This window comes from Apus apus, chromosome 7 (genome assembly GCF_020740795.1).
Source record: "Apus apus isolate bApuApu2 chromosome 7, bApuApu2.pri.cur, whole genome shotgun sequence".
NCBI lineage: Eukaryota > Metazoa > Chordata > Aves > Apodiformes > Apodidae > Apus > Apus apus.
In genome coordinates this window covers 12063439-12087832 of record NC_067288.1, presented here as the reverse complement: position 1 = coordinate 12087832, position 24394 = coordinate 12063439, and the positions used below count along the sequence as shown (strand labels likewise).

Below are 24394 nucleotides of genomic sequence, written 5' to 3'. Positions count from 1 at the left end.
AGAGACAGCAAGAATCATAGGTCATTGTTTGACGCAGAAGCCACAAAGGTGGGTAATTCTAACCAATTCTTGCAGTAGAGTATAAGACATGAGGATGAAATTTAAAAAATATCATTCACTTGGTTATAACCCTTTTACAGTAGAAATAGTTTTTCCTCATTATTAGTCTCAGATTCTAGCACTACTACACAGAAGTTTAATCACCAAAAAACCCTTCTCCAGTCCATAACCAACTAACCACATGAACACCAGTGCCAATTTAAAGATACTAAGTGCTTTAGCTTTCAATCTTCTAAGCATTTTGTTTTGTTTTAAAAAGTTATGCAAAAGTAAAAATGATCCAACAAGTTCTTTGGTATAGGTGTTTCTTCTTTCAGTTACGGTATATATTCAACACCTACCGTGTTTTTTAATCAATGTTTTTTCTTGATCCAAAAAAGTAATAACCAAAATCAAACAATTAATTTCTTCCTCCTCAAAAGAGACACATAATTAGAGCTAGGAAAAAACCCAACAACCTACTTTCCTTTTTGTTGGAGTTTTAAGAGTCAAATTTCAGGCTCCTCACGTGAGCAAAATAATTCTGTCCAAAATATTTCAAAATCACATTGTTGTTTTCTATCATACAGTTGTATTTCCTCAATTTATTTATTTCCATGGACATCAGATTAAAGAATACACTATTCAAACTCAGCCCTTACCACAACAATATAATTGTAGGAAAGTAGCCAGTAGGCTGTGTTCTTTTAGTAGTCTTGAGTGCAGTAGGTTCTTTAAAGTAAGTAGAAATATTGAGTCACAGTGAGTAAGTAGAAAAACTTGAGTCACATGTACATGATTGCCTGCATAAAATTCACAAATAAAAGCAATACTACAATTTTTTGTGACTTTTTTTTTTTTATTTGGAATAAATATATCTGATAAAAATGAAATAGGTGATAGGCATGATATATTAGCTAAACTTTGCAAGCAATGACCTGTATAAAAAAGACCCCTATACCACAATAGAAATATAAAAAGCATGTATGCTCTCATGCTCCCTCCTCTACATTACCAGCCTTCCTCTTGCTCAGTCTCAGCATCAAGGACAGCAGAGATTCTACCTCTGGTAGCTTGTGCCTTGTATCTTCACAGCTAAATGCAACAGACAACTTTGGTCTATGATTTTGGAAAATACTCCTGTAGAAGCAGTTTTTGATATACCTAAAGAAAGATTAAGACATCCACTTCATGTCTCACAAACTCATTTTTAAGGCTATACAACTGTCACTCCTTGTGTCTGTTTGCAGCTTTTATTTCTATAAGGTATTTATATGCAATGGTTTTCTTTAGATCTCCTGTTAAAAAAATCAGTGCAGTCCTCACAATCTGTTTAGTTTATCTTAAAGCCAAGTAACTGTTTTCTGTTCTGAAGGCATTAACTTGAATCTATTCATTTTGTGCCTTTTATCTGAGGTTAAAAAGTCATTATCTCATACAGCATTTTTTAAATGTTAATTCTTTGTTGTATCTGATTAATCTGTCAAATTCTAATACCTGAACATCAGTAAAACAAAGTGATACAAGTTTTTAGAACACTTTCTGCTTACTGTCAGGTTTACCTAATGACAGAGTAACAAATGAGACCCTCCTTTTCTTTCTTTCTTTCTTTCTTTCTTTCTTTCTTTCTTTCTTTCTTTCTTTCTTTCTTTCTTTCTTTCTTTCTTTCTTTCTTTCTTTCTTTCTTTCTTTCTTTCTTTCTTTCTTTCTTTCTTTCTTTCTTTCTTTCTTTCTTTCTTTCTTTCTTTCTTTCTTTCTTTCTTTCTTTCTTTCTTTCTTTCTCTCCTTTTATTTTTTAAGACAGATGATTTCTATAAGAAACAAAAATAACTGGAAAGTATTTAAGAACTGCAACTACTTCCAGCCTATAAAAATACAGGATATTCTAGACAGTATTTGGCTCTGATAGTTATCAATAAATGTTATCAGTAAGCATTTGAATAAATAGGGCCTCTTCATTTATAATTTGATAAAGAGTACCTGTGCAAGTAATGGCCAAGAAAAAGTGGACTAACAAAAGACTTGAGAGATTTACTCATTAAACAACAAAAAGCTCTCTAGACATCTTACAGCAGAAGCATAGAAGGTATTTTATTTGTATATGATTTTTGCATAACTTCTTTTGGGGATTTTGGATATTATTTTTTAGAATAAATTTATGTGTCCAACAAGGAAGAACTATGAGTATTTCAAAACCTTCAAAACTGGTTAATTTGATTATAAATACTGCAGATGCAGATCAGTGTAATTCAGTCACACCAGACTCACAACCGCACATATTATAAAAGGCAAAATGAAGACATTCCATCAGCATATTCAGAAGTCACACCATGACTTAGTAAGTATGACAGTCTGCTGTAGAAGAAATTACAGCATTACTGATTAAAAGAAGTAACAATTAATTGATACCAGCTGCTGAGAACTTTTAACCACATAAAACTTTATATCATGTGAGTAGCAAAGGGCACGTGCTAGCAGAGCCAGCTTTTATAGTTATTCAGCCTAAACCACAAAGTTTAAAGGCATATTCTAGCCATGGTTTCCTTTATTTAAGGTCTAGCAGCATCGAAGCAGGGTTCTCCAAGTAAGATTTCCACAAGTTAGAAAACCGGGCCATTGTAGCTCCGTCAATGATGCGGTGATCAGCTGACCAACTCACATTCATTATCTGTGCTTTATATACTTCGCCTTTTCCATTAAACCGAGGAAGAACCTAAAAATCAGAGTAAGGAAACAAAACCCCAACACATTAAATACTTTCATTAACAAATCTATATTTTTAATTGATATTTTTTTAATCTAAATTTAAACATTCTGCTAAATTAGACAGACAGCAGTAGTTCCCTTCAAAAAACACCTTCCCATTATTGTTTGTGCAGCAGATTATAATATATTGGAAACCTACATAATAAAAAGTCATATCCTGCTTCCACCATCATGGAAATACTGCAGCAGTGAACACCATTCTTGACTCAAAAGTTTCCTCCTAAATAGGAATGGCACCTTAGTGCTTAAAGTGACAGATTCCTTAAACCATTCCCTAAACAAGAGGTTCATAGGAAGAACATAACAAATGTATTTTAAATTAATACTAGTTTCATTTCCAGCATTCATCTCAAAGGTCTATATTAAAGAATTAAAGCCTGAAATTCAGGAAATACGGAACTGCCTTCATCATACAGAGTTCTGTACAGACTCGGCTATCTGGCTCATGAAATTAAACTTATCAGTACACTTTTTTGGTCTCATCTTTTCTCCTTGGTGACAGTAAAAATGCTATCACCATGTTGCAAAACTTGTAAAAATATATTTACATTCTTCCTTAATGACTAGAAGGCTAAACAGAGATATGAGTGAAATATAACAGGACTCTAGAAAAAAAACAACCCTGAACCCTTGAGCAACAGAGACTACTATTTAAACATTTGGTATCTCTGCACAGTCATCTGAAAACCAGCAAAACTCTTCAATCACAAGCTATGCCATTTATGTAACATAAAGAGGAAATGTTTATATACAAAAAACAAAACAAAGGGACACTCCATGTCTCATTTTTGTTACAGATAACCTTAGTTAACTAAACAGTCACACCACTGAAATAGGTAATATACCTGTATCTTTCCAAGCGCTCCAATAGCTACTTCAGGAGGTAGTATCACTGGTTTGGCATAAGTGCCACCAATCTAGAAAAGAAAAATCTGGGGATGTTAGTTAACAAATAATTTATTTTATTTTTTTTTTTAAGCAGATTGCCATTTGCATTGCTTGTCCTGGTTTGAGTCAGGATGAAGCCAATTTTCCTTTTACTGATTATTTTTTCTTCAGTGAACTCTCTTTTTAAGCAGCACACAAGTTTTATAGCTAGGTGGAGTGATAATGCCTGGATGTTTATGATACTGCTGAAAGACCAAGGACACTTTGCTCTGCTTGTTGAATCTACTGCTTCCAACACCAAAGGAGCAGAAGAGTCGTATCTACAACCCACGCGCAGGAAGGAGCAGACTAGAGGGACAGTAAAACTGGCCAGAGTTATTTCATACATATATGTACATAATACTCGGTAAAAAGTCAGGGATTACAGAAGTCAAGCCCCTTCCTTCTTCCCTTCTCTTCCATCCATGGCCAGCATCCAGGGAGGACTCCATCTATCCATCACCACTGATCCCTAGGCCCAGGCATTCCTGACTCTCCCTCAGCCCCTGTCTTCTCTGTCACTCTCTCTGGCAGTTTGGGGACATTTCGGAACTGCCCAAAGCTCAAGAGATGCTGTGGGAGTTGCTGGGGGTGGGAGTGATAGGGGTGTTACACATTCCTGCACATACTTGTATATATCTGTACCTGTTTTCTTTTATCATTAGTGTTTAATTAAAGCTGTCTAGTTTAGTATTCAACCTGGAAAGTCTCTCTACTTACTCTCTCTCTCCTTTCCCTACCTGGGTAGGAGAGGGAGGGGATCGAGAGCATTGTTGCAATTGGTTTAATTGCTGATCCTGAGTTAAACTGTGACTTTGCTACAGGTTTTGTTCATTGCGTATTAAACTTTACAAAGGTAGTAATTTCAGAAGTGGTTTTCAGATGTAAATTCTCACTCTTCCTCTACTTACTGTGCCAATATTCGAAAGGGTGAATGTTCCCCCCGTGAGGTCATTTGTTCCCAGTTGGCCTGCAGAGCCCAAGGTCTGTAGGCGATTTAATTCAGAGGCAATTTCAAACACGCTACAGACTTGAACATTTTTCACATTGGGGACAATTAAACCTTGCTCTGTGTCCATTGCAACTCCAATATTGTGCGAAGCCTGCAATAAGTTTCATTAACCAGACATTACCATAAGCAGTCAACATAAAACGTATTTTACATTAAAAAAGCACCTGAATAATGTCCTTTCTATATATTATTTTAACCTAGAAAGTGTTGTCTGTAGTAAGCAACTCCTCTATACAACTTTGAGGGGAGAAGGAGATGTAAATTTTATATATTAGCTTTCCACATCAACAAAGTGCAAACTGATTTTGGCAACTGCACATTCAGGAAATACAAAATCCTGGAATCAATTTTGCATGGAAAAGATTTCACTTTAGAATTATTATATGAGTAACAAAACATGACTAGCGGATTTTAAACAGAACACCAAAATTAAAAAAAAAAAAAAAAGGAAACTGAGTTGTCCTTCATTTGCTAGAAGGAATATATAAGGATTTATCTGAAAAATACTGATAAAACAGCACAAAAGGAGTTTGTATTGCAAGGAGTATGTACACATCACTTAAGAAAATAGATACTTGCTGCCCAGAAGTATCAATTCAGTACCATGTACCAAAAATAAGTATTTTTTTATCAAAACTGAGTAAAATATGACTTTAATACATGAGTGCTGGAATAGTGAAATCACTGTGCCATTACTTTTAAATTACTGCATTAAATATAAAATATTTTCATTTTAAATGCTTGTCCCATCTTCAGGTGAAAAACAGGAAATCACTATATTAATATGCTTTTTTGAGGCAAGTCTGAATAATAAAATTACTCTCACTAAACAAACTACTGAAATAAGATCAATAGTAAATTAAATCCAATCTTAGAATGTGGACACAAATTATTTTCCAGCACAACACTGCAATTCTGGTTCTTACAATTATCTCAGACATTCTGAAGAGCCCTTGTTAGCTGTTAGGTTAGGTTTTCTGATCACAACTTTTATCAGTCGTTTACAAACCTTATATGTGACATTTTGACAGCTTTCATCCAAAGAAGCATTAAGAATAGGATACTGCAGTAGTCCCAGAGAGGCTGCCTGTTAAATATAAAAGGAAAAAAAAAAAAAGAAAAGAAAGGGTTTTTATATTTTATAAGCAGAGAGCTGCATTAAAAGGAATAGTGAGAGACAATTTAGATTAACAACAATATGGATTTTCTCAATGCAATCAAACTTGGCTTAAACTCTCCTAAGCTTGTCTGATCATACTCTGTCATTATTAGGAGAGCAGGAAAAAAAAAAAAAAACAGACTACTTATAAAAAGCCCAAATATACATCAGACAGACATTTAAAAAGTGAAAATCCCTTTCCCAAGTATTATTGAATCTGAATTTTTATTTCTGTTCCACAATTCAAATCAAATACCCAAGATAAAAGTTAGGACATTCAGCAGCAACGTCATTCTCAGCTCTCCACTTCAATGACAATCAGTTATTTCAAGGAAGTAATATTAACTCCCCCTATAGAGAGTGAGCAGAATGAGTGCTTACTTAGGACTCTGATGGAAACAGCAGTACCAGAAGTTTCAGACTAAGCTATGCATTTCATGAGTAGGTCAGGCAGTGCATCTGCCTTCACTGATGCCAACAGTTGGAAGAGGAACCATGGTAACTAAATGAGTGCAAGTGCCTGATCTCGCAAACAACAGAAAAGACATAAATGATTCACCTGAGGGGTTCATTACCCAAAAAAATCTAACAACAATAACAGTAATAATCACACAGAATGTGAGGGGTTGGAAGGGACCTCTGAATTATGCATTTCTGGTGAGGTTCCTTATAATGGAGCTTGTAAAAAATACTGAGTTTCCAAAATTTGGTTTGTGTAATTCAAACACTCAGTGATGCTTACTCCCATAATTGATACTGCTTTATTTGCTCTATCCTTCTCCATTAATATTTAATAATTTTTCCATTATATTATACAACTCTATAATTTCAACAGTAAATTCATACGTGGTTCAATAAACAAGAAAAGCTGAGACTTGTGGCTTGTTAATATTCAGATGCTAGAGAGAAGCTCCCAACTTACAACAGTAATCAGATTCCAGCAAAATCTGCCTAAGTACTCCACAGAGTGCTCTGCTGCACATCTCACCTTTATGAAGAAAGGCATAAAGGAAAGCTTAACTCCACGAATTTGTGCTAGAGGTTTCAGCTCTTCTCGCAGCTGAACAAGATGAGTCAAATCAATCTCATCACAATAACCAAAGTGAGGTATCTTCAGGGCAGCACTCATAGTCTTTACCATTGCCTTCTGAAAACCTGGAAAACATTCACCAATTTCTTAAACCAACCTTCTGGGAAATTATGGTGAAATTTCAATTATTTGTTTCCATTAAACAAATCAGGTAACTTTAAAAAACTGAAGCAAACCAATACCCAACCACAACAAAAAAAGGACAGGGTAAAGCTCATATATAACTCAATTTTTGCAACTTTAGTATTTCAGATTATATTACCTCATATCTCTCCTATGCATGTATGTATTTGAAATCACAGTACAGTAATCTGCACCACTCTTTTGAGCCTCTCCAAATAAACATTGCCTGAAAGGCAAGCAAAAACCTTTCATCTTCCTTTTATAATGTGATTTTTCTTAATGTTAATGTCTTTTGCTGATCTCTTTTCCCGAAGTGTGAATGCTGAAGTATGGTATTATAAAGCACTGATAAACCCTTAGCTTTACTGCACTTTGCCAGTAATTGCTTAATGATTCATACTGTGACAAATTCAAATGTGTTTCAGAATGCCTACCTGTTTCAGCATACATTTGAAGAAACACTAATTACAAACGTGCAAGTGCAACTTCCAGCTCAACCCCACCCAACCAAGACATGAACAATCATTTCATAAAACAACAATATCATGCAACACCTTTTTACAGAGCATGTTTTCCTATTGCTCACTTGCAGGACAGTAACGTGAAACACACTTCCATCAAAAGAATTCAACTGTTCATTGAGTAATGTTTACTAGTAACCTACTGTGAAGATTTTATATTTCATTATTTACCTGTTACAGGTTCAGTTTTATCTTTTCCTGAAAACACAATGGGTCTGGAAACAGGTACAGGAATTTTGTGTGCTTTCTCCTTTGGAGCAGCAGGCATAGTCTCTGATTTTGGCAGAGGTGGCACAATTTCAGCCTTTGGCGAGGGTGGTAGAATAGCTCCCGTTTGTTTGGCTAAGTAATTGAGTATGTCTTCTTTAAGGATTCTGTTATCTTTCCCTGTTCCAACAACTTCACTCAATTTAATCTGAAAAGTATATAACAAGCTTTGGCACTTGTGTTTTCACAGCAATATAAAAGTATCCTGTATTGTTAGCTACCCTTTAAAATTATGCAGTTAGTTACTGACCTAACATACCTACAGTTTTCTTTCCCATTCTATGTCTTATTAGGTACTCAGCACTGTTCAAATAATCCAGAAGGCCCACTAGGTGTCTAACTGCATATTTTAAGGGGGAACTAGTAATACTACTTACCTCTTAATTACCTCATAGGATCAACAGTGAAATACTAACTAGAGGAAAGCTATTTGTTACTTAATCTTCTCTACCTTTTGTTTTATTTTTCTCCTAAAAATGCACCAAAAGTTTTCAAAATCAATGCAGTATTCATAGATTCATAGTAAAAAAATATTTCGAAAAAAGCTTAGAAGATAACCTAGTACATCCTCTGCTCGAATACAAATCTGAAAAATAGAACAAGGTAGCTAAAGCTGAGATTCCATTTTCTCTTCCTCCTTCCTCTACCCTATTCTGATACTTTTATAATTTTTGTCCTAAAAAGGTTTTTGTAATCTCCAGCCTGAAGCAACCCAGCGGCATTTAAAGCTCAGTAATTCTTTTCCTATCCACCATAATCATCACAAAGCACAATCCACTTCATTTTTACAACAGGTTTCACACTTCTGAAATGTAAATGTTTTGAAAACAAGTAATTTCTCACTGCACCTTCCTCCAGATTAACGTTTTCCCAGTCAGTCAAACCACTACATAAAAAGATGGATAAAATGCAGCAGGACACAATTCAGCAAACTTACGTTATTCTCCATGGCCAGACGACGAACTGCAGGGGTTGCTAATGTTTTATGACCTTTTATCTCTTGGTGAGTGTGCTCTTCATGAGACATAGGAGGTGTTTCAACAACATCTTCTTCTGGGGCAACACCTGCAAACAAAAAGAAAAAATTTAGCTTTGCTATATTATAAGCACTTGTTAAATTTCAACCTCAACCGTTCTGTGATTCTGAGATAGATGAAGTTTTTAAGATTGATTTTGAGCTACTGTGGCTGGGAACACAGCATGCTAAAGGCTGCTACTTACGCTCAATTTTTAATAGGAACTGTCCAGCTTTTTAGACTTTAAATCCTAGTAACATATCACAGCTTTTTTCACTTAATTCTATTGGGTTGCAAAGGAGGAAAAAATAATTCAGTTTTAAGATTTTCAGCACAAAAAAGTAAACTGCTCTGTCACCAATGTTTTTATGCAAACAAACTTACAGTACCTTTTGAAGTATCAATTTCAATGTCCACTAATGGTTTTCCAACAAAAGCAATTTCATCTAAATTGTAATGGAGTTTTCTAATGATGCCATCATACCGGCTAGTAATAGTAACAGAAGCTTTATCGCTTTGTACTTCACAGATGCTATCAAACTGGGACACGCTGTCACCTTCTTTTATGTACCTAAAAGAAAAGACACAGGCGAGTACAAAACACATTAAGTGTCAAAATCTATGCTATGTATTCTTTTGGTAAGTTCAGTTATGTACATCCCCACAACATGAAAACGCATTCCAGATGAGAAGACAAATTCTATATAATCGATACATTTGCTATTTTCCTTTTGCCTGACTGCTCCAGAACCCTTTGTTGTGTGAACTGACACAATTATTTAGGATACCATCACACATATATTTTTACTATTACTTTAGTAAAGCAAAGTTTTCTTGACAGATTATAAGCCATGTTAAAATAAGAATGAGTGCATCTTAGTTGGAATCTAAGGAAGTTTTCACCCATCTGTACAAAGAACAGGGCATTTCAACACTGCCTTCCTTCACTGTACACTTTGATTTTGCTTATCCCATTAATTACTGGCTTTTTACAAACAATTGAAAAGTTAAAATCTTTTTCTAAAGTCAATAGAGAAGGGGTATAGGGTAAAATTATGTGGATTCTCCACACTAGTCATTTGTTTCCAAAGTTCAGCTTAAGTAAGTATAGTAAAAGACAGACCACCTGTGCTCTAAAGATATTAATCACTGAAGGAAAGCCTATATACAGCTGCAGCATCCCATTCCTTCTATCTTTCCCACTCCTAAATAAACAGATTGCAAACAAACAAAATGCAAAGCTCAGTATATACAAGGTTTTAAACTGTGAAAAATGAAACTTGAAGAATTTCACTAGTAAGCATTCTCAGATACATAATAGATCATACAGCTATTAAACTGTTTGCTCATTTCTTAGTATATTTCTAAGAAAGCAGAGCTTACCATTCTTTTACTGTCACCTCCGTAATCCCTTCTCCAATGTCAGAAAGTTTAAACTGGACAATTTGGCCACATGAAACTTAAAACAGACAATAAGGAAATGCAGGATGTTTAATATTAAACACAAGGTATCAGACAGAAAAATCTGAAAGCATCAGAAATAGTCTACAAACCAGTCATATATGAACCACTAACATAACACCCATAAAGTAGCAAAATAAAATAAATTATTTTATTATGAAAAAGATTACCAGCAGATGTTCTGAATAATCGTTGTTGATGACTAAACTTGAGGGCAGATTTGTCAAACACGCACACATATTTTGATTTTATAAAGCGAATGCTGCTGCACGATCTAACACGGTGAATGCAAACCTGGGGAGAAAATTCTCAAGTGTTAATATAATGGACTGAGGAATACAGAGCTCTTTTAATATTCCTGAAAAAACAGTAATACTAAAATAGTTTAATTCTAGACTATATGAGAAGTTCTTCTGGAAACACAATCATACCAAATACATACTGAATGTACAATAACCATTAAAGTAGCAGAAGCTTTGGCAGATCTTTAACTTCTTTCACTAACACAACACATGGGGAAATCAAAGCCACAGTAACACAACCAATTAACAAAAATCATGACAAGATCTGATAAGAGATTCATACTTTCTATTGTTTCTCTAAGCACTTAGTTTAATCAAGACACACACAAAAAGCATACACAATATCAACTACATCAGCCATCTGAAATATTCTTATCCAGAATGGATGTTGGAAGGATCCCCTGGACTGCAGGAAAAATCAGCGTATTGTTCTTTGTCAGTACTTATTCCAATCAAAGGTTGATCAGAAGTACTAATTGGAAGGGACATTCACACCAGAGGGCACAGACAGTTGCCCTTTCATTTCTGTTAATCCATAGGAGGCAATGATCTTCAAGTAAGTATCAGTTCACATCAACTTGAATTACATTTTTTAAGAACTTCTTTCATGGTTACAATTATGTTTACTTAAAAATCAACTTTAAGGGTCAACAGAATTTTCTGAAAGGTCATTCAGGCAAAACTTTATGCTTTAAAGCATCATGTAACCAGTCATGATTTTGGTCAAAAGCAAAGCAGTAGCACTTGCATTGACATAAACAGGCATATCATTAATCTCAACAGAAGTTAGTTCAGACCCTTTCTTATTTAGTAAGATTTCTTAAATCTAATATAATTCTGGTGTTATGTTGTCTTAAGAGTGCTGAAAAATTAATAAAAATAATAAATTATCTGTAGATACAATCTCTAATTAATTTAGAGATATGAAAAAATTCAGGTGCTACAATGTACCTCAAGTAGCTCAAAACTGTAAAATTTAGAAATTATCTTCTTAGAGGAGCCAGAAAACAGCACACCTGTATGGGAAAGTTCATTTTAACTTTTTTTTTTAAAAATTCTTTCAGTAACTACATAGCACATGAAACTTCCTGATTGCCCTCCCCCTCACCCCCAAATGCTTAACTATTTAATTTTATATTACACTTTTTAAAGTAGATTATTCAGAAAAATGTGCAGTTCTGAACTGATGAAGTACACATATTCTACACTATTTAGCATTGCAAGTTGCATTTAATATAACCTTTCTTTTAGGCACAAATATTTATACAATATATTCTACCACAAAGGACACAACAAAGTAATATTGAGTTTTCAGCTGCTTGGTAAGACTGTATCTACTAATCTAGAATGAGAATTTTTCCAATTCCTACAATGAGCTAACAGTAAAACCCTTTAATTAGTCCTCCAAACAATTTCCCCTATTAACAAATAATGTAAAAAGATAATTTTAAGCTACAACAAATCTCATTTCATGAACACATTTAAAATTCTAATTCAGCTACCAAACTGGTATAAATATACATCTTCACAAGCCTATTTTCTCCTTTTTAAAATTCTGTTCTTCCTTCCACTTAAGTTAATGGTTACACTTTTTTGTCCAACCAGATATTTTGTCCCAAACTTATAATAAAATTATTTTCTCTTTATATGACCCTTCATGGAAAACATTCAATATTTACCTGTGAAGATGATCACAAGGAGCACATCAAATCTCTGAACTATTTCTAAATGTGAAGTTTCATAATGCTTTCCATGTGTTTTTAACATTTGGTAACCAATGCAGGTAGTGAATTAGTAATGTCACTGCCAAAAAAACAGACTGGTTTTGTTACAGAAGAGTTTCAATGCTGTTTCAAATTATATTAGTAGGAATAACTCAAAACTACTACAAAAAAATCGAATCTTTTTGGTTTGCAGTTTTGCACATTCTCTACCAAAAAGTTGGTGTGCTAGGAAGTTAAAGCAGTAACACAGAACCCAACCTCTTCATAGAACAGTGTTCCTTTCTAACATGGGGAAAAATGAAAATCCATGAAATAAAGAGGCTGTGCTTATTAATTTCAGTATTTAATATCCATAATATTATTTTCTGTGTAATGCCAAAGAAGAAAATAACAAATGCACATAAAAGACAAAAATCAATTCTAATATCAACAGCACAGCCATCTATGTATCCTGATGTCTGGAAAAATACAGTACTACCAGTTATGTTTATGTCACCACTGCTACGCTATATGACAATGTAAAGGCAATAATGCCACAGTAAGAGACCACCTTTCCTGCACAAGCCCTCAAAGTATGGAGTTACTGTGGGAAGAAGAAAATGATGGATCACTCCAGTTTCTCGCTGATCCTGAGGGCACATCAGTCACTTGTTGACCAAGATTGTTGGTTTTAACCAAGATAACATGGGAGCTGTATGCTGTATGGGAGAGAACTGCCTTGTCCCGTTCAGCTCAGTTTTGGTTGTTTCCTCAGAAAGAAGCCACCTGTGATTTTCTAAATCACTTCTGGTCCTAAGAATCTACTGCTGGCCTCAGAACACAGTGGTTTTTATGCAGCCTGCAAGCAACCAAGTACGTGAAGAAATAACAGTGAATTTCAAAGTCAAAGTGACAACTTGTGCTCAAAGGCAATGACTTCTCTTTAAAGGATATTCCTCTATAGAAGTCTTTTGACCTGCTGTCACAATGAGTAATTTTAACAAATATTTACATCGGACTTGTTCTGCATACATATTCTGTATGTCCAAGTACATAGTTGCCTATTTCCTTAACCAATTCCATGGTAGCACATTTCAGTCAGACACTATTCCTCACCTAAATAACTGGCACCATGTCCTAGGGTCCAGGTAACCCTTACTTCCCTACCACTTAACACAAAGACCCCAGTCTCCTTTCTTTTATTCTTCACAACTTAAAGCCTGCAATGGACACCATCACTTTGCCCTTCCTCTTGCCAGCCAAGTGTTTGCAAAAGCATTGAGAATATTAAAATAAAGCCCTTTAATACTTTAATAACCATATTATTTCTTAGATCTTATAATTGTTTCATAGCAGACAGTCACAAGAAGAATATTACCTAGCAAAATTCAAAATGTGCTTGCAGGAAACACAAACTGGGATTCTTTTACAAAAATATATTTCACAAAACAGTACGAAATAATTGAAAACCAACACTTTTTACTGCACCAGAAAGACTATAATACAAGAAGGCAGAAGTCACTCTCCATGACATTTTACGAGATTTTAAGAGTCCTAAAAGGCAGCCAAGTATATTCACCTGCTACAGTATGGCAAGGTATCTCAACTGCTTAATTTAAAAGTACCAAGGCTCCCGGGATTCAAAGAAACACGTTCCCTTTCTGTGTGTAAACTACACCGCCTCTGTGCAGACAGGTTTGCAAAGGGTCTGATGCACGGGCGGAGGAGCTGTAACGCAGCGTAACGCAGCGGCAACGCAATGAATCCGGTGACCAAGAAATAAAACCAGAGAAGGCTGTCAGTGGGTTATTACAGGAGGCACACCTTTCTTTCACAGGAAACGGGGGCAGCAGCGCGGGGCAGAGGGGACCCGCAGGGAGCAGCTCCGGGCTCCGCCGGCAGCGCGGCAGGACGAGGCCTGCGGGGCGGGCAGTGCCGGCCGGCTGCGGGGCGCTCGGGCACCTGTGTCGCCGCACCGAGAGGCAGCGGCGGGGCGGGCTGGGGGGCTGCCCGCCCGGAGGCGCGGCTAAGGCGGCCGGGCGGGCAGAGGGAAGGCGGGGAGGGTAGTTCGGGCATTGCCCGCCCGCAGGCGGGGGGCAGGCGGCGGTCGGGAGGGCTGAGGGGAGGCGGTAAGTGCCCCAGCGCGTCATGTTTGCTCTGAGGGTCTGCCGCGCGGCTCTCGCTCGCTCCCGGCTGGAAGGAAGCAATAGGGTTTCAGGATGCCGCCGCCAAGGCGGAGATTCCGCGCGTTGTCCACCCCCTCAGCGGCTAACTGGGAACGCCGCCACCCGCAGGGTCCCTGCTCCCCTTACCAGGCGCCCCGCGACTCGGCAGCTGCTCCTCAGAGCGGTCACGGCCGCCATCTTACTCCGGGAAGAGCCGGCGCTCACGCCCCCCACCCCTCCCACCGACCAGCCAACCGCGGGGCAGCCGCGGCAGCCGCAGCCAACCGGGCGGCGGGCGGGCCCCCTGGGCGCCGGCCAGAGGGGAGCGGCAGCGGGGCCCGGAGCGCGGGGCAGCGGCGGGGACAGCCGGCCCGTCCCGGCTGCCGTCCGGGGAGCGCAGGCGGCGCCGTCACACGACCACGGGAGCTACCGGGAGGCGTCACCTGGCTTCCCGCTGGCGGTGTTGGGTGTGCGGCTTCCCCGAGCCGAACTGGCGTGAAGGGCAGAGCGAAAGACCCAGCCTTTACCGGCACACCTGTAATAAAGTCCCAAGTGTGGCTGCCAGACCCACACGCGTACGTCTCTCCGTGCTTCTTTTAGAGATCTCGCTTCTGGGTGAACGTACTCGCTTGTCACCGTGAAGGCAGGAGTCCGGCCGCCCCTCAGCGGCGGCACAGGGCACCGCGGGGCCTGCGGGATGCTGCGTTGGTCGCCGCTCCGGCCTGGCGTGGCCCTTGGCCTGAACCTCGGGACAGGGTAAAAGCATCGCCTCCTCAGGGACGCCGAGACACCGCCGCTCTGCCCTGTGCCGGGTCGCGGTCGTTAACGCGGGGGAAAGGAAGCGCTCCCAGCCCGCTGCGCGGCTGTCCGGGCGCTGGGACCCGCCGGCTTTTCCTCACCCAGCGCACCGCCCCTGCCAACCACGGCGGGAGGGCGGGGAGGTGGCTCCGCTCCGCGCCTGCTCCAGCGCTGCCGCTCGGCCGGGCCGCGGCGGGCTGAGGCGCTGCCGGCTCCGGGGCGCGTCTGGGGCGGGCTCCTGTCGCCAGGCGTTGGCGGCCCCAGGGCGCTGCTGCGCCGAGCGGTCTGCAGGGCTCCGCCAGGATCCCATCGACGCGGCAGGGCCTTCTGCGAGGAACAGCTCCGCTCACCGCCAGTCATGGACGGGGACAGGGTGGAGATAGACGGCGGGATCATGGAGGGGGTGAGCACCGGCGGCGGGCTGGCCTCGCCTTATCGCCCTCCGGGCAGCGGTGACGGGAGGGCCGGTAGCGGCCGGCTGGATGGGAAGTGCCGTATGGCCTTACGAGCTCCGTTTCTCCGTGCAGGGCGGGCAGATCTTGCGGGTGTCCACGGCCCTGGGCTGCCTGCTGGGCCTGCCGCTGCGGGTGCGCCGGATCCGCGCCGGGAGGAGCCAGCCTGGCCTCAGGTAACAGCCCTTCCACGTCCTCACGGTCGCTTGCCCGGGAACCACTGGGCAAGTGCAGCGGGGTCCCGTTACCATACCTCTGTGAGGCCCTCCCGGGCCGTAGGCGTAGCCGTGCAAACGCCTGGGCTTGCTTTTGTCTAAAACATTTCCAAGAAGAAAACCCATGTATTTCTATTGCTTTAAGAGGGCCTTTTTATCAGGAGGTCCCCGTCCGTGGCTCACGTACATGGAAGGACCGAGCGCGGCAGAAATATTTTCAAAGGTGTTAAGGAGGCTGCATGGTATGAAACATGAAACGCAGCTGAGGTCATGTAATGCCTCAGCAAAACGTGGTTCACCAAATGTAAAGTGCTGTGAGTAGGTTCGTGTCTTTCCTGTTTAAATTACTCAAACAAACGGAAACGCAAGCACAGCATGACAGATACACAGCAAAACTGTTGGCTCTCTAGTGGCTCTGGCAAGCAGTTATTGGCTTGGCTCCAGTTTGCTCTTGCCACCATTCTCCCACTGTTTTTGTTCAAGCATTTATCATGTTAGGACAAGCGGCTGCTCCTGCATCTCCAATGTCTGGACTCATTCTAATGGAAAACACCAGAATCCTGCAAATTCCAGAATGGCCTGACTTCTATTCCTTTGGCTCATCTGAACTCAGGAGAAGTACTGTAGGAACTAGATAAAATCTTAGATCCTTGTTTGATCTGAAATTTGCAATAGTAATAGGTATTTGTTGGTGTTTAGTATTCATAGAATCATAGAATTGTTAGGGTCGGAAGGGACCTTAAAAATCATCTAGTTCCAACTCCCCTGCCATGGCCAGGGACACCTCCACTAGACCAGGTTGCTCAGAGCCCCATCCAACCTGACCTTGCAGACTTCCAGGGTTCCACTACCTCTTTGGGCAACCTGTTCCAGTGTCTCACCACGCTCATGGTGATGAACTTCTTCCTAATGTCTAATCTGAATCTACCCACTTCTAGTTTTGATCCATTCTCCCTAGTCCTACCACTACCCAACATCCTACAAAGTCCCTCACCAGCTTTCTTTTAATGTAACCTGAGTAGGTAGTCTACTTGCACGTATCTTTAACTTCCTATTGTCACTCCAAGGCCTCAACATCTGTCTGGATTGGAGATGGTTCGAAGTCTATGTGAGGGGAAGCTGGAAGGTGGAGAAATTGGCTCAACAGAAATAACCTTCACTCCTGGAAAGATCAAAGGTGGAACCCACGTAGCAGATACAAAAACAGCAGGGTATGTCTTTGTGGAAAATGACTGACCTGTAGCTGCTTCTAAGTGCTTTTGGTAACTTCAAAATTACCATAAACAAGCAGAGAAAAAACCATGAAAACATGGGTAATGAGCCAAAATATGTGCTGCCTGAGACAGATATCTGTGACCAAAGAACCTTTAGTGTAGGCAGGATATGTATGAATAAGTACATGCAAATTCAGTAGTTTTAAAATTACAATTGATATGCAAGTTGAACACTTAATGTTAAGCAAAAAACAACTGCCCATGTGTTTAAAAATTTATACATTATTTTCTTATATTAGTACACCGCATATGAGGTCAAATGCATCAAATCAGATAAGTATCTCAAATTCATGAGATCTGAAATAATCCTCCTCATGTAATACAGAAAATTTTAAGATGTTACTTACAGATGTAATGGTAGCATATGGGACACTAGTCTTTCAGAACTGGGAACATATTCAATCCATGGTTCTTTGAGCCTGTGTTCCTTCTATACTTCTGTGTTGTGTCCTTTGTTCTTGGAATCTGTTGCAAAGGCAAGTAAATGGGTTTAGCAATGGAAGGCTGGTGTGAACAGTTGTTTGGAAGCATAAATCAGGTTAGGCACAAGATAAAGTTTGCTTTAAGTTAAGAGAAATATTCTTCAGAGCTGCAATAGTATAAACAACCAAGACAGTGCCTTTTACTCAACTCAGAAAAGTTTGAGTAAGCAACAGTGCAGCAGAATTAGTAACTAAGCACAAGCCAAAAAAAAAAAAAAGGAACATTATGGTTCAGAAACATTTGGAAGTTATTTAAGAAAACAAACATGCTTTATTCAGTGCAGTGTTTATTACTCTTTTCACAATTCAAATTTATGTGTGAAACCCCTGTGAGATAACTTCTGTTTTGCTGAACAAACTTACCTTTGCTAAATTTAATTTGGAAGTTTTTCATTATCTGTGAAATATGGAGAGATTCAGTGATAGAGGAATCTTGTATCTAAGAGGCACACGTTTATGTGTGCTGACCAGCTTCTAAGAATTTTTTTAAAATATTTTTTGTTACTAAACAGCATTGAAAGGTTAACATTGCTGCCCAAGCCTTTTCTGCTCTTATTTGGTAGCTAAACCTGCAGTTTTCACAGTCCCATCACTATACAAGTAAGCTACATTACTACTTCAAACAATAATATTAAATATGCAATTATTGTGAAACAAAAAACTTTGCATTTAGGCTTGCTAAAGAAATGAAGTTTTAAATTATTATTTTTTAAGAGTAAGAAAATTTCTTTATAGATGATGTTCAAATACGTAAATGCTTTGAAAAGTCATTTGCCTTTGATATGTAGTGATTCTATGGATTATAACTGCACAACATTTTAGTATCTTATCGTTGCTTTTAGGAGTGTGTGTCTACTGATGCAGGTAGCAATGCCCTGTGTGCTGTTCGCTGCTTCTCCATCAGAACTTCATTTAAAAGGTGGGACTAATGCTGAGATGGCTCCTCAGATAGACTACACAGTCATGGTAGGGAAAAAATTTTTTGGCTTGGTGCATCTTTCATGCATTTACATGCAATGTAACTACTGTACTTCTGTTGCTCTTATTGCAAGTTTGTTTGTAATTACGGAATTAGGTATGGGAATGTAATGCTATTAGTGTACTGTGTGTAGGGGGCAACCAGTGTTTCATGGAATTCCTTGAAAGAGCAACTACTCTGCTTGTAATGACTAAAGAAAATTTCACTTAAAATATATTATTTATACTAGAAGTGCTGTGAATTGTTAAGAATTTTTCTTCCTCTTTCCATAAGAAAATCCTTTTACCAAAGTGTAATTCAGAATGAAAGTGTGAAGAATGTTAAGTACACTGTATGGATGAGACTGGCTATCTTTGTTTTATGATGTAACTGGCCTTTTGCATTTAACTTTTTTTTTTGTAAAGACTGTGTAAAATAGTAGGAAATTATGAATGTGAAATAGATTCACTCTGTGGTTTTATATATGCTTCTTTTGCAGGTTTTCAAGCCAATAGTTGAAAAGTTCAATTTTACATTTAATTGTGACATAAAAAAGAGGTGAGTTATGGAGACGTGGCAGAGGCAGGCCACACTAATCCAGTGTTTGAGCACAGAGGCTCAAGATGCCCTTAAGTTGAGGGATGAATTTCTAAGAACTGAGCTAATCTGCATTAGCTTCCCATGTCTATTGTCATCACAGGATTAATGTGATACTGTGCTTTCCTGTCTTTTTTCATTGCTGAGTCTTCAGCTGGTGTTAAATGTTTCCTGTGGTTTAACCCTGAGGGAGGAATCACATGCTGAACATGCAGGTTTTTCTGAGGTGCCAGTTATGTTCTTGTTAGGTAGTTAATAAGATGTGTATTGTGAGGTAATACAGTTAGAGAACCTCATTCTATTGTAAAGATTTCTAAGGCACACATCAAGAAAACTCATATGTCAAGTAACAGAGAACATAAATACGTATAATGAAATATATGAAGGCACATTTCTTGGTTTCCCTGTGATCTTTGCATTTCATTATATCTGATTACTGTTTCTACATAGGGGCTACTATCCTCAAGGAGGTGGTGAAGTTGTAGTCCAGATGTCACCAGTCAAAGAGCTGAGCCCAATAAACTTAACAGATCGTGGCACAGTGACAAAGATATATGGAAGAGCATTTGTTGCTGGAGCACTGCCTATAAAAGTAAGTGCTGATAATAGCTCTGGTAGTTCCCAACTTCATGTATCTAAATAAAATTGCATGTAATCTGCTTATCATACCTCTACTCTTCCTGTATTCCACAGTCTTTCACATACAAACTAACTAGCCTTATTCAATGGTTTCCATTATTCAGGCTGTAAAATAGAATTTTGGACATTTCAAAAATGCATGGATTGCATAGCAATATGATAGCAGCTACAGGAAATGAGAATGGTATCCTTGCTATCCTTCATATGAATGGCTCCTTCTCACACACAGGCTAGGAATTAGTAGAGGAAGGAAGTGGAGAAACTGAGTTACTTTTTGAAGAGCTGTGGACTGCTGGTTTTGGTCTTAAAATCTTCAAACCTATGAATATTGGCAATGACTGGATCACAAGGATGGGATAAGCTTCATCTTGCCCTCACCTGCCTGTGATTTAAAATTGTTATTTTATATATCTTACAGGATATTAACATATCCTGTCCATAGTAATTGTGAGGTGGTTGGGTTTTTTTTACAATCTAATGTCTTGAGATAATACAGGCTAAAATAAAATCTTTTTTACTATGAATGGAGAAAAGTTCTTGAACTTCAATCAATATTGAAGCTTTTACATACATCACTAGTAACATCATTTGTTCAGCATTTAATGTTACCTTAATTTTGTGGGAAAAATCTCAGAAGAGATGATCTTCAGTGCTTGTTTGTAGGGGTATTATAACAATCCTTTTTTTTTTTCCTAGTTAATAAAGTAGCCTCTGTAATTCAGGGATTCACTGTAATAATTAGACGTGAGGAAAAAATTAGTCACATATTTTAATCAATGTTTTTATGCCTTGTGTTGTTAGCTGGCAAAAGAAATGTCAGCAGGAGCAGTGAGATGCATCAGGAAGGAAATCAGAGATCTTTACGTTAACATTCAGCCTGTTCGAGAACCTGATGATCAAGCCTTTGGGACTGGAAGTGGAATAATGTAAGATGAGCCCAAACTTTCTATTGATACTTGTAACATTGCTGGTTGATTAGTTAAACCTTGGTTAGCAATCTGATAAATACAGTGTAACGTGGGTGATTTTGTTCTTAATATTGGTTCTATTTTTTTCTGTTCAGTGTTGTTGCAGAGACTTCAACAGGTTGTTTGTTAGCTGGGTCATCACTTGGCAAGAGAGGTAAGGGTTTAATGAAGTATACCCCTTTCAGATTAAACTTAATGAACTATTAACAAACAGGAATCTGAAGTATCATCTGTTCAAAGATCTGATGCTCTGAGTGTTGCATTTTTTAAATGGATGTTGTTTACAAAGGACAGTGGAAATGAGCAGATGCTAAATGCAGTAAATAGAATCTTACACTTTGTACTAGGCTGCTTCTGCATAGTGAAAAAAGCACAAAATTTTCAATTCACTTTTTATCAGAATGGATTGTTAAGGATCACTGAGTTGAAAATGCTTCTGGAGTTTAAAAACATACAGTCTCTGGCTTACCTATGAAGTTTTTGTTCAACAGTGAATCTAGATGTGTATCTAGGTTAAAAAGCAATAGAAGTTATTTTGGTTTTAAATGGTTTGAATAAAATGTTTCTCTAAGTGGAGCTACTTTCTTTTCACTATTTAGGAAGTATGAACTATTTGGCATTATAAGATGGGTTTTTTAAAGCAGACATTTGAGGCAAGAGCATGGAAATAAGGTTTAAAAAGTTGATAATGTCTTGATTTTTTTTCTGTCTGTATTTATAAATGTTTAATAACTGGTAGCATCCTAACCTCCTGGATTCCTCTGTTAGGAAAGAATGCAGACAAGGTTGGCATTGAAGCAGCTGAGATGCTGCTCAGAAACCTTAAACATGGTGGAACTGTCGATGATTCTCTGCAAGACCAAGTAAGGCTCCTGTATGTGTCTACATGAGGTCAAAGAACATGAATGAATGTATTGCTTGTGGAGAATATAAATCTGAGCATGGAAAGAATGTAGATTTCAAAGTTACATGGTATATCCATGGGTACGCATGGCTTTACATAATTTTTGATAATTAGAAGTCTTGGGAAGTTTCCGGGTATGGTCACAACTTCACTAGAATTAGCAAATTGCATACAGTTTGTAGGAACCACAGATGGTCCTAGCTGTCTTTGTACAGTACTTTGTACTTACATTTTTCCATCTGGTAAATCTTAGTAGATATGGAAGAAAACGGTAGGAATTTGCTTCTGTCTGGCATTCCATGTAGCAGAGTAAAAATAGCCCCTCCTTATATATTGAGAATTATACTCTGTGAAACTATTAGAGAACAGAATATCTAGGAGGTGCTTCTGTTTGTCTTGCTCACATAATTTCATTTGAGAACAAAGCCCCTCCACTATCTTATTTTCAGTAACATAGCCTAATAAGAATCTTGGGCTGTTCTAGATAGGATGACATTACCTCTTAGGTGTAAACACCTGGCCACACATTACTATTATGTAGTATAATAGGAAGTTTTTAGGTCTTGTAGTCATTCTACTTTTTCCAAAGCATGCGCAGTAAAATTGGTGGAAACATGCCACAGCTGGATTCAGTGTGTATGGAAACTGCTCAGAGTTATGTCGCGCTTTACGGAGTACTTGCACATCATGGTGATATTTGTAAATCAAATTAGATTTTTAATATCTGTCTAGTGAATATGTGATTAGAAAGTGTTAGAATTAACATAATCTACCAGTCTGGAATCTGACATGATTTTGGGGAATTTCAGGGCAGGATGGTGAAGAAGCGCAAAATTAAATGTAGTAACAAGAATTCAGTGGCAAACTCCACTGAGAAAAAGAAGCAGCCCTTCTGTCATAGGCTTTACAGTAGTAATTTCCAAGCTTCTTGAGCCTTGGATCCTGTGTAAGACTCAGCAGCATGAACCTTTATGAAACTTGGCAGACCACATTTTTACATCTACAGACGTTTTTCTTTTTTTTTTTCTTTCTTTTTTTTTTTTCTTAATCAATATTCCTAGGATTTGAAGAGTTACTTAACAATTACCTTTCCCTCCCTTTCAGTTGATCATTTTCATGGCACTTGCAAAGGGAGTGTCTAGAGTGAAGAGTGGACCAATTACACTTCATACTCAAACAGCTATACACTTTGCAGAACAGCTAACAAAGGTCAGTCCAAAAGTTCAGGAGGTTTTACCTACTGGTTTTCATCCAGGCAATGCACATGTTAGCAAGCATTGTGAACTGAACCAGATCATGGAGGACAAGCATTGATAAAATAATTGCTATGTTTATATGGGAGTTTACCTGTAGAAAGTGAACATACTTTAGAGTTAAATGCCTTTGGAATGGTTAGTTACTTTTATGACCTTTATTTAAATGGTTTTTAATTAAATCAGTCAAAGCTGTAATACACATAAACGCATGGCAATATGTTTATTGGGCATTAGATAGGGAATATTTAAACTTACGTATGCTGTAACTTAGCAATCTATTTCTAATCCTGTTTTAGGCCAAATTTACGGTGACAAAATTGGAAGAGGAAGATCCCAGTAAAGATACCTACATCATTGAGTGCCAAGGAATAGGGATGATAAACCCAAACTTATAGGGTTTAAAAAAAACCCCAACAAGCAGCAAGCTGACAAAAGCAAAACTCAACATACCTCAGTGATGTATTGCACTACATTTCAATAGATGTATAATACGCATGTGAACAGGAGGAGCCTTCTCTCACATCTGAGTGATTGAACTTGAAGGATGATGCTGCAGTTTTCCTTGGTGTGCTGAGAATGTGAAACATAGAAATTTTTTTTTTTTTCTTTTTACTATTAGCAACAAAATGAGTACAGACAGCACAGCAAATAGTATACATTTATGTATCTTCATTGGAAGCTTTGACAATTCAGATTCATCAAAGTAGAAAATAACTACTGTTTTGAAAATTTTAACAGAAAAAAATGTAAGTTTTATTTTCTTGGTAACCTTTACGTTCTGAGGTGTATGAAATGATGTGGACCATCAAATCTGTATTGCTGTGCTTCTTTAGCCATTTTTGCTTAAATTGTGTGTGAGGAAATAATAAAGCAGTATCACCATATGAAAGCTTGGTATTTATCTTTTCTGTTATCTCAGCAGGTTGTGTTAGTGGGAGATGGATACAAAGTAACTTTTCAGAACAGATATTGTTTTTCTCCCTATATGAAGAACATTCAATGCATAAAATAATCTTATTTTAAATCTTCCCTTTTCATCTATTTTAAAAACCTTCTTGGGCAAGCTAAAACAATGAACCACATTACATTCCAAAGACAAAATATAAGCTTTATTTTATTATTGGATTTTCTACCTACAAGTGTCCCTGTTAGCGTACTGGGTCTACATTTTCACCAAACTGTGTATTATTTTTATAGGGAGTACTTAGTTTCAGCTGAGATGAGGGAGCTGTTGAACACACATGTATATACGTCTGTACACTGAGCACTGCATAGACATACATGCAGGTGTATTTAGGAG

General features: G+C 38.3%; 2 protein-coding genes across 9 annotated transcripts; one reads left to right on the top strand and one right to left on the bottom strand.

The window, feature by feature from the left end:
• Positions 1-2105: 2105 nt before the first annotated feature.
• On the bottom strand, positions 2106-15444 carry DBT (dihydrolipoamide branched chain transacylase E2). Of its 7 annotated transcripts, none has more exons than XM_051624792.1 (13): positions 14699-14782; positions 12363-12486; positions 11635-11699; positions 10552-10675; positions 10304-10379; positions 9310-9491; positions 8842-8969; positions 7809-8052; positions 6892-7058; positions 5754-5831; positions 4644-4835; positions 3651-3722; positions 2106-2752 (listed from the first exon to the last, which is right to left on the bottom strand). In XM_051624792.1, the coding sequence occupies exons 2-13, from the start codon at positions 12448-12450 to the stop codon at positions 2585-2587; spliced, it is 1584 nt and encodes a 527-aa protein (XP_051480752.1). In that variant the 5' UTR covers positions 12451-12486; positions 14699-14782; the 3' UTR covers positions 2106-2584. The 7 variants fall into 7 exon arrangements, with proteins under 7 accessions (XP_051480752.1, XP_051480750.1, XP_051480751.1 ...); XM_051624790.1 differs by having other exon boundaries at positions 12363-14114; positions 14699-14758; XM_051624791.1 differs by lacking the exon at positions 14699-14782 and adding an exon at positions 13966-14233.
• Positions 15444-23983, top strand: RTCA (RNA 3'-terminal phosphate cyclase). 2 transcript variants are annotated; one of them, XM_051624803.1, is made up of 11 exons: positions 15444-15752; positions 15877-15977; positions 17084-17227; positions 18615-18738; positions 19230-19288; positions 19778-19919; positions 20768-20892; positions 21030-21088; positions 21703-21797; positions 22943-23047; positions 23391-23983. In XM_051624803.1, the coding sequence occupies exons 1-11, from the start codon at positions 15708-15710 to the stop codon at positions 23487-23489; spliced, it is 1098 nt and encodes a 365-aa protein (XP_051480763.1). In that variant the 5' UTR covers positions 15444-15707; the 3' UTR covers positions 23490-23983. The 2 variants fall into 2 exon arrangements, with proteins under 2 accessions (XP_051480763.1, XP_051480764.1); XM_051624804.1 differs by lacking the exon at positions 23391-23983 and having other exon boundaries at positions 21703-21808; positions 22943-23032.
• The last annotated feature ends 411 nt before the right edge of the window (positions 23984-24394 follow it).